General features: G+C 42.3%; 1 protein-coding gene across 2 annotated transcripts in view; it reads left to right on the top strand.

The window, feature by feature from the left end:
- The window catches only part of LOC137627889 (MAP kinase-activated protein kinase 2-like), a 123,319-nt gene that overhangs the window by 11,995 nt on the left and 92,999 nt on the right, over positions 1 to 18,325 (top strand). For both annotated transcript variants that reach the window (XM_068359325.1, XM_068359326.1), the window contains exons 3-4: positions 3,133 to 3,305; positions 6,429 to 6,527. In XM_068359325.1, the coding sequence (XP_068215426.1) occupies positions 3,133 to 3,305; positions 6,429 to 6,527 (272 nt within the window). The remainder of the gene's footprint in view (positions 1 to 3,132; positions 3,306 to 6,428; positions 6,528 to 18,325) is intronic.

Genomic DNA, 18,325 nt, shown 5'->3' with positions numbered 1-18,325 from the left:
TCTTCACTTTAGGTGGCTGTCTGAGAATGACTTTTTCTTCAGCAGTGTTTGGAAAAGTTTTGTGGAAATGTAAACCAGTGAGGCATCTTTACTTAACACTTGTAATTATTATTATTATTATTACTATCCAAGCCACAACCCTAGTTGGAAAAGCAAGATGCTACAAGCCCAGGGGCTCCAACAGGGAAAAATAGCCCAGTGAGGAAAGGAAATAAGGAAATGAATAAATGAAGAGAACAAATTAACAATAAATCATTCTAAAATAAGTAACAACGTCAAAACAGACATGTCATATATAAACTATTAACAACATCAAAAACAAATATGTCATAGATAAACTATAAAAAGACTCATGTCTGCCTGGTCAACAAAAAAGCATTTGCTCCAACTTTGAACTTTTGAAGTTCTACTGATTCAACCACCCGATTAGGAAGATCATTCCACAACTTGGTAACAGCTGGAATAAAACCTCTAGAGTACTGCGTAGTATTGAGCCTTGTGAATGTATGTATAAACAGGTAAAATAGGACAATCTCTCTTTTTGTCACATGCTTATATAGACAATGATATTTTGAATTGTCCTTTGCTGAAAAATACTATGTTGCATTATGGAATTGATTTCACAGATGTCCATGTTATAAAAATTTGTTCTTTAGATTTTTTCTTTTTATAAAAAAAATATCTCTCTCTCTCTCTCTCTCTCTCTCTCTCTCTCTCTCTCTCTCTCTCTCTCTCTCTCTCTCTCTCTCTCTCTCAGACTATTACTTTTCTGTTGTATGAAAATTGATTGAGTTGATTTTAGGTTACATTTAAAAGGCCTTTGTACTCTGAAATGTATAAGAAGATCCTTGAAATTCAGTCTAGTTTCAAACTAGATTTAACTGTATTACATATTATGAATAAAATCTAATCTGTTTTGGACCTGTTTTACAAAGGTAACCAAAAAGCAAAACTGTCTTAGTCGTTGAATCTTCAGTTGAATTAACTCAAGCTGTAGTTAAAGGTACAAAAATATCCTTATTTTGTTGTATCCAATTCAAAGTCTGCTGTTCTATTCAATCTGGAGTACCTTTATTTTCAGTGCTTAAAATTTTTGTATTATTTGAATTTATAAAAAAATTGTTTCATTTAAATTTTTGTTTTGTCATTTTATCAGAAATTTCTCAAATTCAATGCACTCAAAATTAGCTGCTGTTTTTTTTTTTTTTCAAACAATTTATTATTTATTTTACATTTGAATTCATTTACAGAAGTATGTGATAAGTCTTCTCAATTATCTCATTTGTTGTTTATTTTCAAGTACAGTAAAATATTTTTCTTGAACATTCAGAGATGCGTGTATTTAGTTTTTAAATTACAAATATACTATATACCTATACTAGTGTACGCGACCCTGTCAAAAATGACGGCTAAATATTCAGATAGATATACACACATACAACCCCTCTCACCAGGGTATGACTACTCCCTCTCCCCCTACCTGAGGGATGGGGAGAGCTGTGCGTGATAGTAAACTATGATTACCTGTACCTGTATACTGTATTTATATAAAATTAGCCAGACACTTGCTTTTTATTATATAGGGGAGATTGTACAGTATGAATTAAGAAGTGCTTTGATCCATGAATGGCATGTGAATAAGGCTGAGTCGTTTATATCGTCTAGGTTAACCTATTTTTAAAACGAGGCAGCTGTTAGGCTCCAATTAACTTGGCAGTTTTTCTCAGTTTTCAATCATGAAAGTTTGAGCATAATGGCTTATTGATCCTGATTCTTGAATCGGAATAACATATACCGAAGGATATATTATATATAGGCATGTTGTTTATTTTACGTATGAATACTGTTATTAGACAGAATGAGGACACCAAAAGATTTTCATTTCAGGTGAAATGAAAGACAGTCATTGATGCAATGTCCATATAAATAGGTAAAACAATAATTAAACATAATGAAGATGATAATGATAATGCTAATGATGACATTAAAGGGTAAGATGATACGAGCTCATTAGTGAGATCTGTTGTGAATGGGAATGGAAAATCTTTTTTAAAAGAACATGATTAGATTCAAGGTAATTTTCATCATCTCGTGCTACCTTGGTATCACCGACGCTAGTGAACTTGTATGAGGTGATATATTAACCGGTGACCTTTAGATTTCGAATTGGGCCTTTATGTTGAACTGCCGGAACAAAGAGACCAAAATTTATCTTTGTATCATGAAGGCATTTTCTATTTATCCTGAAATTCTACAATAATAGAGTGCTGTAATTAGAATATACAGTGAACCCTCGTTTATCGCGGTAGATAGGTTCCAAACCCGGCCGCGATAGCTGAAAATCCGCGAAGTAGGGGCACCATATTTACGTATTTATTTAACATGTATGTTCAGACTTTTAAAACCTTCCCTTTATGTAGTACTGTTAACAAACTACCCTTTAATGTACAGAACACTTAATGCATGTACTACAGTACCCTAAACTAAAGATTCATGGAAAAGATGCGATATATTTCTTTTATAATTTATACATGCTTAATGAAAAAAGTCTGCGAAGTCGTGAATCCGCGATGGTCGAACCGCGAAGTAGCGAGGGCTCACTGTACATAAAGTTGTACCTGTACACTATGTTAGAAATATATGAATTGATTTGTCTTGTATTACCTTTTAATTGTAATCATCATCATCTCCTACGCCTATTGGCGCAAAGGGCCTCACTTTGATTTTACCAGTCATCTCTATCTTGAGCTATTAAATCAATACTTCTCCATTCATCATATCCTTTACACTTCATAGTCCTGAGCTATGTAGGCCTGGGTCTTCCAACTCTTCTAGTGCCTTGTGAAGCCCATTTAAAAGTTTGGTGAACTAATCTCTCTTGGGGAGTGCGAAGAGCAGTAATATTTAGTCTTTCTGTCAACTACCTGTACTTTTGAAACTATTCATTCTTCTGTTTTCAGTGACCAGAAAAATTCTTATTTTTAGAATTCTTGCTGCTCTTCTCTTCCCCCCTTATTCCAATTAGGTTATATGTCCTATCTGCTTTTGTTGAAAAAAATTAAGCCTGGCAAACATATTTGACATGACAAACTGAATTATTATTCATGGGCTTATGTTTTTATTTGTCAACAGCATGGAAGGTGGAGAGCTGTTCCAGCGAATCCAAGATCGAGCTGACGGTGCTTTTACAGAACGAGAGGCTGCTGCCATAATGAGGGAAATCTGTGTCGCAGTACAACACCTTCACCTACTCAATATAGCTCATAGAGATCTTAAGCCTGAAAATCTTCTTTATACAAAAATGGGTGAGTTACAGAATGTTACTATAAAAATTTTACTTAAAATATGAACAGGAAAGGAGAGGTCCCCTTTTTGTTTCATTTGTTTGATGTTGGCTACTCCCCAAAATTGAGGGAAGTGCCTTGGTATATGTATGTATGAATAGGATGAATTATGTTCATCGTCTTGTAATATAAAATACTTTCTTCAACTGTTTCGAGTAGTCGATAGTAAGGAGTTTAATGGTACTTATATAGTATTTACCTTCACAGGGATATCTTCCTAAAAACCTTTTTAAGGCCCTGAAATTGAAGTCTATGACTGGAGCACATAATGAGAAGAAAATCTCACCATGTACAAAAGTTTAGAAACGTTGATAAGCAACCCCTTACCAAGTTGCTTGGGAGGTCTAGGAATTGGTATTGTTCTTGAATATGCAAAAACTCTATCCCTCTTGTTGAGCAACTGATGATGCTACTTTAAAAGTAGATGAGACCTTTATTCAGATTGGTGGTCTCTTTCTTTAAAACGACAGATCTGCAGATATGTTGGGAATGCCCTCAAGTTTGAGAGAACCATAAAAATACTTTCCATGTCTGTTTCTTGACCATTTTCCTTTTTAATGTTCACAGAAACTGTGAAAAGATAGCGTCATAACCTTCACATATACAGTAAATACATCTCATTATTATTATTGTTATTACTTGCTAGGCTACAACCCTATTTAGAAAAGCAGGATGCTATAAGCCCAGGGGCTTCAACAGGGAAAATAGCCTAGTGAGGAAAGGAAACTTGAGGAAAAATAGAATATTTCAAGAGTAACATTAAATTAAATATCTCCTATATAAACTATAAAAACTTAAACAAAACAAGAGGAAGAGAAATAAGATAGAATAGTGTGCCCGGGTGTACCCTCAAGCAAGAGAAATCTAACCCAAGAGAGTGAAAGACCATGGTACAGAGGCTATGGCACTACCCAAGACTTGAGAACAATGGTTTGATTTTAGTGTGTTCTTCTCCTAGAAGAGCTGCTTGCCATAGCTAAAGAGTCTCTTCTACCCTTACCAAGAGGAAAGTGGCCACTGAATAATTACAGTGTAGTAGTTAACCCCTCGTTTAGAAGAATTGTTTGCTAATCTGAATGTTGTCAGGTGTATGAGGACAGTGGAGAATATGTAATAAATAGGCCAGACTATTCAGTGTGTGTGTGTAGGCAAAGGGAAAATGAATCGTAACCAGAGAGAAGGATCCAATGTAGTACAGTCTGGCCAGTCCAAAGGCCTCATAACTCTCCACTGGTAGTATCTCAACTGAGACCATTTCAACCAAGCCTAAATCAGATGGCCTTGACTTTATTTTGTATTAATCTTAGCTTCTGGAAGGCTATAAAGGATGCTTTTATGAAATTGCATACACAGCTGCATCTTGACCGAAACAGTATTAAGAGATTGGTTAATTGAGTTTGTGAATTGTGTAAGTTTTAGTAACTGCTTTTGAAAGTAAAGGGGACTGTCGTTAATGTGTACAACATTTTGGAAATTATTATGATGTCAATAAATTAGATTTGGCCTCACAAGTTAGATTCGAGATACAGTAAAGTGTGCTAATTAGAACGGCCTCTTGACTGAAACACTTTAAAGTAAACATATCCCATGGAGTTATTTTTAATGGATACATAAAAGTTAAGCCTTTTACCCCCAAAGGACGTACTGGTACGTTTCACAAAAGCCATCCCTTTACCCCCATGGACGTACCGGTACGTCCTTGCAAAAAAATGCTATAAAAATTTTTTTTTTTATATTTTTGGATTATTTTTTGAGAAAGTTCAGGCATTTTCCAAGAGAATGAGACCAACCTGACCTCTCTATGACAAAAATTAAGGCTGTTAGAGCAATTTAAATGAAATATACTGCAAAATGTGCTGGGAAAAAAATAACCCCCTGGGGGTTGGAAATTTCCAAATAGCATGGGGGTAAAAGGGTTAACTTGTGCTTGAGTTCAAGAAGAAGTTTGAACATCATTGAGTTCTATTTTTTTCAGCTGATATGCATGCATAAGGATTTCATGTTTGTTTGTACGGGACATGCATGAAAACTTTTTTGTCTTTTAGAATAGGTGATGACTTCAGAGGAAGCTGGAATATGGTTGCTGTATATTACATTAAATGTTTGCATCCTGTTTTATTCTTTTTGTAGAAAATGTAGATGATGTGCGGGTTAAATATTCCAAGTCCACAATTTTCTTGTTTTCCTTGCTAAATTTTCCCTTAGATTTTTATAATTGATTTCATGAGATTATTATTATTATTACTTACTAAGCGACAACCCCAGTTGGAAAAGCAGAATGCTATAAGCCCAGGGGCTCCAACAGGGAAAATAGCGCAGTGAGGAAAGGAAACAAAGAAAAATAGAATATCTTAAGAAGAGTACTAAGAGGAAAGTGGCCACTGAATAATTACATTACAGCAATTAACTCCTTGAGAGAAGATGAATTGATTGGTAATCTCAGTGTTATCAGGTGTATGAGGACAGAGGAAAGTATGTAAAAAATAGGCCAGACTATTCGGTGTGTGTGTAGGCAAAGGGAAAATGAACCGTAACCAGAGAGAAGGATCCAATGTATTACTGTCTGGCCAGTCCAAAGACCCCATAACTCTCTAGCGGTAGTTTCTCAACGGGTGGCTGATGCCCTGGAGATCGCTGGGATTACTGTACTTACATTATGTATGATTATTGCATATAATTTAAATGCATAGCATTGATTTTAGAAAGTGGTTGGGAAACTATAATTTTGTTATCAATGCCATATCCTTGTTATTCTTTTTTACTGTTTCTGCATCATGTATTCAGTAAGGGGTGCAATACCTTGGATTGTCACAGCTATATTCTAATTAGTAAGGCTAAACTGTAAAGTCATACTTTATTTTTTTCTTAAATTTTCTGAATAGCAAATTACAGGAGGTACAAAAATCTAATACATTCTGAATGAACTAAACTGATCAAATTAGTTTTATTCTTTGGAGTTGGTTTTATTATGGTGACTTGTTTCCTGTGTTATCAGAAGTTGATAAGTTACTTTGATTTCTATCACTAGAAAAATAAACTTGTACACTGTATGGTGTTTTCTTAATTATTTCTGTATTTTTTCAGGGGAAAATGCTTCTCTCAAACTCACAGATTTTGGATTTGCAAAAGATTCCTTCTCTAAAGAATCGTTACAAACTCCATGCTACACCCCATATTATGTTGGTAAGTACTTTTCACCTTTGTTAAACCTTAAGCATTTTTGTTTCTATATGAATACAAACTGTTGTCCTTTTATTGGAGTAAGGTTTGATCTTAGCGGGATTGGCCTTTAAACTTTCAATGAGGTCCTAATAATTACTTGAAGAATGTGAGTATGCCCTGCAACTCCTGACCGTCAGCCGTGCATTCGCTATTCATTTTAGCTGCAAGCAATACAGACGAACACTTGCTGTCACTCTAATTTTGGCTCTTGTAATTTTTTGCTCTCTCTTTTAGAAGAAACACATGTGTGGAGACTCATCCTCGTGTTCTAGGGATAGAGTAGAGGATGAAGACAAGGATATGTAGTTGGTTTTTTTTATATAAGAGTTTATTGTATGTGTCAGGTGTCTGTGCAAACCTGCTGCTATCCACATCATTCTTGTTCCTTATGGACAACAGAATTTTTAAATATTTAACTTAGCCGGTGAATATATAATAGCTGCAACTCTGTTGCTCGACAGACAAAAAACAGTAAAAACTCGCCAGCAATCGCTATACAGGTTGCGGGTGTGCCCACCAGCGCCAACTGTCGGCCAGATACCACTCTCTCGATGTAAACAAAGACTCAATTTCTTCTCTGTCGACGTGTCGACAAGACGTACTTTTACTCGCTGTAGAACCTGGAGTTTTCTCAACATATTTGGTGAAGTACTTCATTTTGGTTTGAGCTTTCGCAGTACAGGTGTTTTATCTTCATCTTAAATCTTGAACTCGTTTTGGATAGATTTAATTTTTGGTGACAAAGAGAGTATGGACTTTCTTTGACTTTTAAATGGTCGACCCTTCCCTTAGACGGAAGTGTGTTTAGGCTTTTAGTAATTATCTTATCACGTTATAAATTAATTATAGATTTTCCTCCATATATTTTATATCTCACCGCCTTTTTTAGGCCTCTTCGATTAACTTTCCATTTATAATAAACATAAAAAATAAATTTTAATGTTTTGTTTATATGCGACCTTTCCTGAGAGTAGGCGGTCCTAACTTGGAAACCGAAGTTAAACAACGTTGAGCCCTTTCAATCGTAAATAGCTTTTAAAGCTAATGATTTAAAACTTTTTAAATGAATATTTTTAATAAATATTTTATGAAAGATTTTCTTTGAATAGTCTTCGTACTGTTTTCAAAGATGAACTAACGTTTAGTTTATTTATGCTACGCAGTTTGCGCTCTATCGTTACGATAGAGAGAGAGAGTATCACGGTTTCACTTTGCAGAAAGAGTAAATCGATTCTGACGTTTTGTTCATTCTTCTTTCAAAGCTTAAATGTTTTAAATTCTATTTTAAAGGAACTTTTTAATTGAAAAACCTTTCAGTTTTTTCCTTTGGTCAAATAACATGTTTTTTTGACGAAACGTAATTGGGCTCTTCTCTTAGGTGCGAAATCAAGAGAGAGAGAGAGATAGAGACGGAGGGAGAGAGAGGAGAGAAAACGTTCCGTTCAAGCGGGTAACGTTGTTCTCGAGTTACTCTCGTCCCTAGTCTCTGTACGGGGAGAAAGGATAAAACGTTTTTAGTTTTATTCTCGTCCCCAGGCAATGTACGGTGAGAGATTGAAAACGTAGTTTTGAATGAACTAGTGTTTATTCTCTTCCCCAACCACTGAATTTTTTTATCTTAAAAGATGTTTACTGTTTTTCAATATTAATCTTACCCGATGATCATGTAGCTGTCAACTCTGTTGCCCGACAGAAATCTACGGTCGGGATACGCCAGCGATCGCTATACAGGTGGGGGTGTACACAACAGCGCCATCTGTGGTCAGGTACTCCAGTACTTCTTGTCAACACCACCTCAATTTTTCCTCTGTCGTGCCACCGGCTAGACCTACTTGGATACGCTGTTGATTCTGGAGTTATTGTTCACGATTTGGTGATGTATTTGCTCTAGAGTTTAGCCTTCGCTATTCAGGAAGCTTTATCATTAGCTTAGCAAGTTTTTGGAATTAATTTGATTTAGTTTTGGTGACGAAGAGAGTATGAACTCTCTTTCACTTTTAAATGGCCGACCCTTCCCTTAGACGGAAGTGTTGGTGTCGAAGAGAGTATAGACTCTCTTTCTTTATTTTGCTTAACAAAGTTATAGATTTATTTTATATCTCTCCGCCTTTTACAGGCCTCTTCGATTAACTTCCTTTTATTATAAACTTATTAAAATTAATTTTTATGTTTGTTTATATGCGACCTTTCCTAATAGTAGGCGGTCTTTTCTTGGAACCGAAGTTAATTAACATTGAGCCCGTCATATCGTTTTTACCTGTTAAGATTTTATGCTATTTTATGTTTTTGAAAGAATTTCTTTGATAGTCTCGTACTGTTTTCAAAGTTGAACTAACGTTTTGTTTTGTCTCCGCAGTTGTTGACGTTCAGAACGTTCAACTTGCGCTCTATCGTTAGATAGAGAGAGAGTATTCACGGTTTCACGTTGCAGTAAGAGTAAACCGATTCTAGCGTTTTGTTCATTCTTTCTTAGCTTAAATGGTTTTAATTCTAATAAAGGAACTTTTTATTTGGGAAATCTTTCAGTTTTTTTCCTTTAACAATAATATGTTTTAACGATATATATAATTGGGCTCATCTCTCAGGTTCTAAGTCAAGAGAGAGAGAGAGAGAGATAGAGACGGAGGGAGAGAGAGGAGGATAAACGTTTCGTTCAAGCGGGTAACGTTGTTATCGTTTTTGCTCTTCTCCCTAGTCTCTTTAGGGGAAGAAGGTAAACGTTTCTAGAGTTTTATTCTTGTTCCCAGGCTTTATGCGGTGAGAGATTTTAAACGTAGTTTATTTGATCTAGTGTTTAGTCTCTTTTCCAGCCACTGAATTTTTTATCTTTCATTATGTTTTTCTGTTACATTGTAATACTGTTTTCGCAATTACTAACTTTTAATGAAGGATAGAATTGCGTGTTTCAGGTACAAACCACTTAAAGTTTCGAGTTCAGTGAAATAAGTGCAAACAGAAATTCAAAAGTGATAAAGTGATAAGCGCAAAGTGTTACAGTGTTGCGTTCGAGGGTTCGTCTGTTCGTGCCAGTTGTTCGCCTAGTCTGGGACCTCTTACAAGCTCCCAAGCCCAGGGGAGAAGTAACGTCGAAGGACTTATGGGTTCATCAGGCCTTGATCGACGAACAGACGTTTCCCTCCGTGGTTTCGGGTGTACCCACTCACGTAGCCGACGTGATCACCCCACCCACACAAAGACGAGAGAGCCCATTTATTCCTCGTCTGCGGAAGAGGTTTCTCGCAGAAACCATGGACCAAATCTTGCAGCTTTTAAGTGCAAGTCGGTCCCTTCCGCGCAAGTCCAACTCCTAGGTGTAGCCATTAGCACTGGGTCAGTTCGGACTTGCTGCAGTACGACAACTGCACACCTCCCAGAGAGGCAAGGTGGTACCGCAACAGGCAGTAACTCCGTCTGTTGCCGCACCAGCTGTTTTAGACCCTCAGTCTCAACGGACAGTAGCTCCGTTTGTTGTTGTCTTTCATAGACCCTAGTGGTCCATGCTGCAGACTATACAGTCTCAGCTTGCTCCTTCATACAGGAGTATCATGCTGGAAGGTTGACAATGTAGCCTGTTAACCTACAACCCGCCGAGGTTGTGCGCTCAGCAGATACTGCGGCTGCCTGCTCCCACCCTCCACCTGTGAGAGCTCCACCTCCGATGCGCAGTCCACCCTGCCAGACGCATGTTCTTGCTGCGCCTCCTGCTTTCATGCGTGAGTTGCCGCATCGGGAGTTGCCGGGTTCCAGCACTATGAGGCAACCTCCTCAACCCATGAGGCAGGAGCCTCATGCTATGCGGCAACCTCCTCTACCCATGAGACAGGAGCCTCATGCTATGAGGAGCCTCATGCTTTGCGGCTTCCTCCTCAACCCATGAGGCAGGAGCCTCATGCTATGCGGCAACCTCCTCTACCCATGAGGCAGGAGCCTCATGCTATGCGGCATCCTCCTCAAACCATGAGGCAGGAGCCTCATGCTATGCGGCATCCTCCTCAACCCATTAGGCAGGAGCCTCATGCTATGGGGAGCCTCATGCTATGCGGCATCCTCCTCAACCCAAGAGGCAGGAGCCTCATGCTATGAGGAGCCTCATGCTATGCGGCATCCTCCTCAACCCATGAGGCAGGAGCCTCATGCTATGCGGCAACCTCCTCTACCCATGAGGCAGGAGCCTCATGCTTTGCGGCATCCTCCTCAACCCATGAGGCAGGAGCCTCATGCTATGCGGCATCCTCCTCAACCCATGAGGCAGGAGCCTCATGCTATGAGGAGCCTCATGCTATGCGGCATCCTCCTCAAACCATGAGGCAGGAGCCTCATGCTATGCGGCAACCTCCTCAACCCATGAGGCAGGAGCCTCATACTATGCGGCATCCTCCTCAACCCATGCGGCATGAGCCTCATCCCTTGCAGCATGAGCCTCATCCCATGCAGCATGAGCCTCATACCATGCAGCATGAGCCTCATCCCTGCAGCATGAGCCTCATCCCATGCAGCATAAGCCGCATGCCATGCAACATGCTCTGCATACCTTACAGCATGCTCTACATACAGCATGCTCTGCATACCTTACCGCATGCTCCTCAGTCACACATCTTTGGTTGTTGCCAACTCACAAGACTGTCAAGCAGTTTGATAACGTTGCCTTCTGGTCTGCTGCTTTTGCACCAGTGAAACCCTCACTGAGAGAACTTAGCTTTTCTCGGATATGGTTCCTGTAGATGAGAAAGTGCTATTCTCCCTCCTTCTGATATTCCCTTGAGGACTCTGTCATTTGGAGAGGAGCCTTAAGCTGCTTAGCCTCCTATGGACTTTTATTTAAGCATAACATGCTTCCAGGGAGGGTAATGGTTCCGCTTCAGTCGCTAACCCCGTCTGTTGCCACACCTGCTCCCATAGACCTTGAGCTTTGTTGCAAGACATGCAGTCCAAGCTTAGTCCTTGTTAGAGGATTTTTTGTTTACGGAGTCAGTGTGTCACTGGGAAGACGTTCAACAACCAGCAGAAGTGACTTGTTGTGACGCAGTGCGGCAACCTCAGCAACCCGATAAGGAGTTGTCTGTACGACCCAGACAGTCTAGACAGTTTCGGGTTGTCGCTGTACTTCCTCGCTTCCCCATGGTTGACAGTTCACAGACTGTGCAGCAGTACCATGATCTTGTGTCCGGCTCCGTCAGACGACTGGCTTTTAAGAGCTCCCACAAGTCGTCGCTGTCTGGAGATTCTCAGATGGACTATGGATCTGACCAAGGAACTGGGCCTCCTGGTCAATTTTGAGGAGTCCCAGCTCGTCCCATCCCAGACCATTGTCTACCTGGGTATGGAGCTTCAGAGTCGAGCTTTTCCGTCGGCCCCAAGGATCTACCAAGCCCTAGAATGCATCCAGAGCATGCTGAGAAGGAACCGATGCTCAGTCAGGTAGTGGATGAGTCTAACAGGGACACTTTCATCGCTGGCCCTGTTCATCGAGTTAGGGAGACTCCACCTCCGACCCCTTCAGTATCATCTAGCTGCTCACTGGATAAAGGACATGACGCTAGAGACGGTCTCAGTTCCTGTTTCCGAAGAGAGGAGGTCTACTCTCACGTGGTGAAAGAACAGCTTTCTTCTCAAGGAAGTCTACCTTTAGCTGTTCAGAAACCCGACCGCCGTCTCTTCTCGGACGCATCAGACACGGGCTGGGGTGCGACTTTGGACGGACAGGAATGCTCGGGAACATGGAATCAGGAGCAAAGGACACTTCACATCAATTGCAAGGAGCTGTTGGCGGTTCATCTGGCCTTGATAAACTTCAAGTCCCTCCAGCTTAACAAGGTGGTGGAGGTGGACTCTGACAACACCACAGCCTTGGCTTACATCTCCAAGCAAGGAGGGACTCATTCGTGGCAGTTGTTCTAGATTGCAAGGGACCTCCTCATCTGGTCAAAAGATCGAAAGCTCACGCTGGTAACGAGGTTCATTCAGGGCGATATGAATGTCATGGCAGATCGCCTCAGCCGGAAGGGTCAGGTCATCCCCACAGAGTGGACCCTTCACAAGAATGTTTGCAGCAGACTTTGGGCCCTGTGGGGTCAGCCAACCATAGATCTGTTCGCTACCTCGATAACCTAGAGGCTCCCGTTGTATTGTTCTCCGATTCCAAACCCAGCAGCAGTTCACGTGGATGCTTTTCTGCTGGATTGGTCCCATCTCGACCTGTATGCATTCCCGCCGTTCAAGATTGTCAACAGGGTACTTCAGAAGTTCGCCTCTCGCAAAGGGACACGGCTGACGTTGTTTGGCTCCGCTCTGGCCCGCGAGAGAATGGTTCATAGAGGTACTGCAATGGCTGGTCGACATTCCCAGGACTCTTCCTCTAGGAGTGGACCTTCTACGTCAACCTCACGTAAAGAAGGTACACCCAAACCTCCACGCTCTTCGTCTGACTGCCTTCAGACTTTCGAAAGACTCTCAAGAGCTAGGGGCTTTTCGAAGGAGGCAGCCAGAGCAAGGAGGACATCCACTCTCAGAGTCTATCAGTCTAAAGGGGAAGTCTTCCGAAGCTGGTACAAGGCCAATGCAGTTTCCTCAACCAGTACCACTGTAACCCAGATTGCTGACTTCCTGTTACATCTAAGGAACGTAAGATCCCTTTCAGCTCCTACGATCAAGGGTTACAGAAGTATGTTGGCAGCGGTTTTCCGCCACAGAGGCTTGGATCTTTCCACCAACAAAGATCTACAGGACCTCCTTAGGTCTTTTGAGACCTCAAAGGAACGTCGGTTGTCCACTCCAGGCTGGAATCTAGACGTGGTCCTAAGGTTCCTTATGTCATCAAGATTTGAACCTCTCCAATCAGCCTCTTTTAAGGACCTCACATTATAAACTTTTCCTCGTGTGCTTGACAACAGCTAAAAGAGTAAGTGAGATCCACGCCTTCAGCAGGAACATAGTTTTCACATCTGAAACGGCTACATGTTCCTTGCAGCTCGGTTTTTTGCTAAAACGAGCTTCCTTCACGTCCTTGGCCTAAGTCGTTCGAGATCCCAAGCCTGTCCAACTTGGTGGGGAACGAACTGGAGAGAGTACTTTGCCCAGTTAGAGCTCTTAGGTACTTTCTAAAAAGGTCATAACCTTTACGAGGACAATCAGAAGCCTTATGGTGTGCTATCAAGAAGCCTTCTCTTCCAAGGTCTAAGAACTCAGTTTCTTACTAATTCAGGCTTCTGATTAGGGAAGCACATTCTCATCTGAAGGAAGAAGACCTTGCTTTGCTGAAGGTAAGGACACATGAAGTGAGAGCTGTGGCTACTTCAGTGGCCTTCAAACAGAACCGTTCTCTGCAGAGTGTTATGGATGCAACCTATTGGAGAAGCAAGTCAGTGTTCGCATCATTCTATCTCAAAGATGTCCAGTCTCTTTACGAGAACTGCTACACCCTGGGACCATTCGTAGCAACGAATGCAGTAGTAGGCGGGGGCTCAGCCACTACATTCCCATAATCCCATAACCTTTTTAACCTTTCTCTTGAATACTTTTTATGGGTTGTACGGTCGGCTAAGAAGCCTTCCACATCCTTGTTGATTTGGCGGGTGGTCAATTCTTTCTTGAGAAGCGCCGAGGTTAAAGGTTGTGATGAGGTCCTTTAGTATGGGTTGCAGCCCTTTATACTTCAGCACCTAAGAGTCGTTCAGCATCCTAAGAGGACCGCTACGCTCAGTAAGGAAGACGTACTTAATAAAGGCAGAGTAATGGTTCAAGTCGTCTTCCTTACCAGGTACTTATTTATTTTATGTTATTTTTGAATAACTAATAAAATAAAATACGGGATACTTAGCTTCTTTGTTAACATGTATGCTGGTCTCCACCCACCACCCTGGGTGTGAATCAGCTACATGATCATCGGGTAAGATTAATATTGAAAAATGTTATTTTCATTAGTAAAATAAATTTTTGAATATACTTACCCGATGATCATGATTTAATTGACCCACCCTTCCTCCCCATAGAGAACCAGTGGACCGAGGAAAAAATTGAGGTGGTGTTGACAAGAAGTACTTGAGTACCTGACCACAGATGGCGCTGTTGTGTACACCCCCACCTGTATAGCGATCGCTGGCGTATCCCGACCGTAGATTTCTGTCGGGCAACAGAGTTGACAGCTACATGATCATCGGGTAAGTATATTCAAAAATTTATTTTACTAATGAAAATAACATTTTTTTGCTGGTATTAATGTGCTTGCATTATACGACTGATTTTGTATTTACTACCTTTTGATGAGGGTAGAATTGCGTGCTTCAGGTAGAAATCAGTGAAAGTTTCGATTTCAGTGAAATAAGTGCAAAACAGAAAATCGTAGTGATAAAGTGATATTGCGCAAAGTGTTACAGTGTTGCGTCCGAGGGTTCGTCTGTTCGTGCCTGTCGTTCACCTAGTCCGGGACCTCTTGCAAGCTCCCAAGCCCAGGGGAGAAGTAATGTCGTACGACTTATGGGTTCGAGAGGCCTTGATCAGCGAACAGACGTTTCCCTCTATGGTATCGGGTGTATCTTACCAAGATCTCCCCTACCATAAGGCGAGAGAGACAATTTTCTCCTCGTCATCCGAAGGCTTTTCGGATAAGAAACCTGTCACAAGGTTTCGAGGCCCTTAAGCGAAAGTCAGTCCTTTCAGGACAGGTCCAGCGTCCTGGTTGCAGCCATTAGGACAGCTCTGACCCTATGCAGTCATCGGATAACTGCTCGCCGCCTAACAAAAGCGTAACACAGACTCCGAGAGTCTTTTTGTTGGCAAAGTGTTGCGGTCACAGACGTTACCCTCGTCTCTTACCGCAACCATTTCCGTTGATCCTAAATGGGTTGTACGTCAAGACATGCAGAATAAGCTTGCCTCCCTTATGGAAGACTATTCTGCCGATTAGTCCGTTGAGCCTAGCCGTTTATCTCATCGAGATCCTGGCTTTCAGCCAACCTAACGTTCCTTTGTGCGTCCTGTTGACGTTGGCGTAGCTAAGTCACGTCAGTCAGGTTGTTTAGAACCACACTCGATGCAGTCTCGTGTGGATTTTCAGCCACATTTGGACGTTAGGCCACTTGCTGATGCTCCTGTTGACGTTCAGGACGTTCGCTAACAATCGGAGTTGACTTGTTTTGACGCTGTGCGTCAACCTCCGCATTCTAGAGTTGTTTTGACTGCTCAGTCTAGGCGGTCAAAGCAGTCTCGAGTGGACGCTGTGCGTCCTCACGCACCTGTTGTTGTTGACAGTTCACAGACTGTCAAGCAGTTACATGACGTTGCGTCCTGGTCTCTCGCACCTGTTGTTGTTGACAGTTCACAGACTGTCAAGCAGTTACATGACGTTGCGTCCTGGTCCGCTACTAATGCACCAGTGCGTGTGGACTCTGCTTGTAAAGCATTGCCACCACGGTAGGTCTCTCCCTTGCTTGAGACTCAGCTATTATCGGACAAGGTTCCTTTAGATGAGGAAGTTGCTGTTCCCCCTCCTACTGATATTCCCTTGAGGACTCTGTCAGACGGAGAGGAGCCTAAAGCTGCTTAGCCCTCTATGGACTTTAAATAAATCATGCTGATTTTTTAAGGATCTTTGTCCGGATCTTTTTGTAACTGCTGCTCCTCGTTCGCCTAAACGTCAGAGCTTACACTAGGCCTAGCTACTTCGAAGCCGTTGTTTTATAAGCTAGTGCTCTCTCGCTCTCCTAGAGAGCTTTACGTTTGCTAGGCGACTGGTTTATCACCAGGAGGAGTTTGGGGGATACAGCCTTTGCTTTCCCTTCTTTTAAACTGGCTTATAGAGCGAGAGTCTGATATGACACGAGAGAAGTTCTCGGCTTGGGAGTTCATGCCTCTGCCCAGATAGACTTCTCAAATCTCGTAGACTCTCCCTGGCGCCTGGCCAGGAGACGCTCCAAGATTTTACAGGTCAACTTCACAGCTGTTTTCGAGCCTTTGAAGTTTTGCTGTACAATTATGTCATGCATAAACAAGGCTTTCAGGGATGGCTCCAATGATCTGACAGCCACGTTCTCTGCAGGGACAAGTCCCTCAGGGATGGCTCCATGATTTGGCAGCCATGTTCACTGCAGGAGTACGTAAGAGGCAAGTGCGCTCAATGTGTTCATTGTCAAGACAAACTTCACGATGAAGTCTACCAGGCTGTCTTGACAGCATTTATGGAAGGCGACTGGATGGTCTCTCTCGACCTTCAGGAGGCATACTTCCACATTCCTATACACCCGGATTCCCAGCCGTTTCTGAGGTTTGTTTACAGGAATGTGGGGTACCAGTTTCGAGCTATCGGAGATCAGAGCCTCCCTGTACTTGGACGACTGGCTTCTCAGAGCCTCTTCCAGTCATCGCTGTCTGAAGGATCTCAATTGGACTCTAGATCTGGCCAAGGAATTGGGACTCCTAGTCAATTTGGAAAAGTCACAGCTGGTCCCATCCCAAACTATTCTGTATTTAGGGATGGAGATTCACAGTCAAGTTTTTCGGGCTTTTCCGTCGGCCCCCAGAATAGATCAAGCCCTGCTCTCCATCCAGAAGATGCTGAAGAAAGAACGCTGCTCAGTCAGGCTGTGGATGAGTCTGGTAGGGACGCTGTCATCCCTGGAGCAATTTGTCTCGCTAGGAAGGCTACACCTCCGTCCTCTTCAATTCCATCTGGCTTTTCACTGGAAAAAGGACAAGACGCTAGAGGCGGTCTCGATCCCGATTTCCGAAAAGATAAAGTCTTGTCTGACTTGGTGGAAGGACAATATCAGCCTACGAGAGGGTCTTCCCCTGGCAGTTCAGATACCCAACCATGTTCTCTTCTCGGACGCATCGGACTTGGGCTGGGGCGCGACGCTGGACGGTCGGGAATGCTCAGGTCTGTGGAACTCGAGTCAGAGGAGCATGCATATCAACAGCAAGGAGCTTTTGGCGGTTCATCTGGCCTTGATAAGCTTCGAGAATCTCCTTCGAGGCAAGGTGGTGGAGGTAAACTCAGACAACACCACGACCTTGGCGTACATTTACAAACAGGGAGGTACCCACTCACTGACTTTGTACGAGGTCGCAAGGGACCTGCTCATCTGGTCAAAAGATCGAGGCATCTCCCTAGTAACGAGGTTCATCCAGGGGGACTTGAACGTCCTAGCAGATTGTCTCAGTCGGAAAGGTCAAGTAATTCCAATCGAATGGACCCTCCACAAGGATGTGTGCAAGAGACTTTGGGCGACTTGGGGTCAACCCACCATAGATCCTCTTTGCAACCTCGCTGACCAAGAGGCTTCCAATCTATTGTTCTCCAGTCCCGGACCCAGCAGCAATACATATAGATGCCTTCCTCCTAGATTGGTCACATCTGGATCTTTACGCATTCCCACCATTCAAGATTGTCAACAAGGTACTGCAGAAGTTCGCCTCTCACGAAGGGACAAGGTTGACGTTAGTTGCTCCCCTCTGGCCCGCGAGAGAATGGTTCACCGAGGTACTTCGATGGTTAGTAGACGTTCCCAGAAGTCTTCCTCTAAGAGTAGACCTTCTACGTCAGCCACACGTAAAGAAGGTACACCAAAGCCTCCACGCTCTTCGTCTGACTGCCTTCAGACTATCGAAAGACTCTCGAGAGCTAGAGGCTTTTCGAAGAAGGCAGCCAGTGCGATTGCTAGAGCAAGGAGAGCTTCTACCATTAGAGTCTACCAATCGAAGTGGGAAGTCTTCCGAGACTGGTGCAAGTCAGTTTCTGTATCCTCGACCAGTACCTCTGTAGCCCA

Source organism: Palaemon carinicauda, chromosome 35 (genome assembly GCF_036898095.1).
Source record: "Palaemon carinicauda isolate YSFRI2023 chromosome 35, ASM3689809v2, whole genome shotgun sequence".
In the NCBI taxonomy this organism is placed as follows: domain Eukaryota; kingdom Metazoa; phylum Arthropoda; class Malacostraca; order Decapoda; family Palaemonidae; genus Palaemon; species Palaemon carinicauda.
This window is presented reverse-complemented; position numbering and strand designations above follow the sequence as displayed.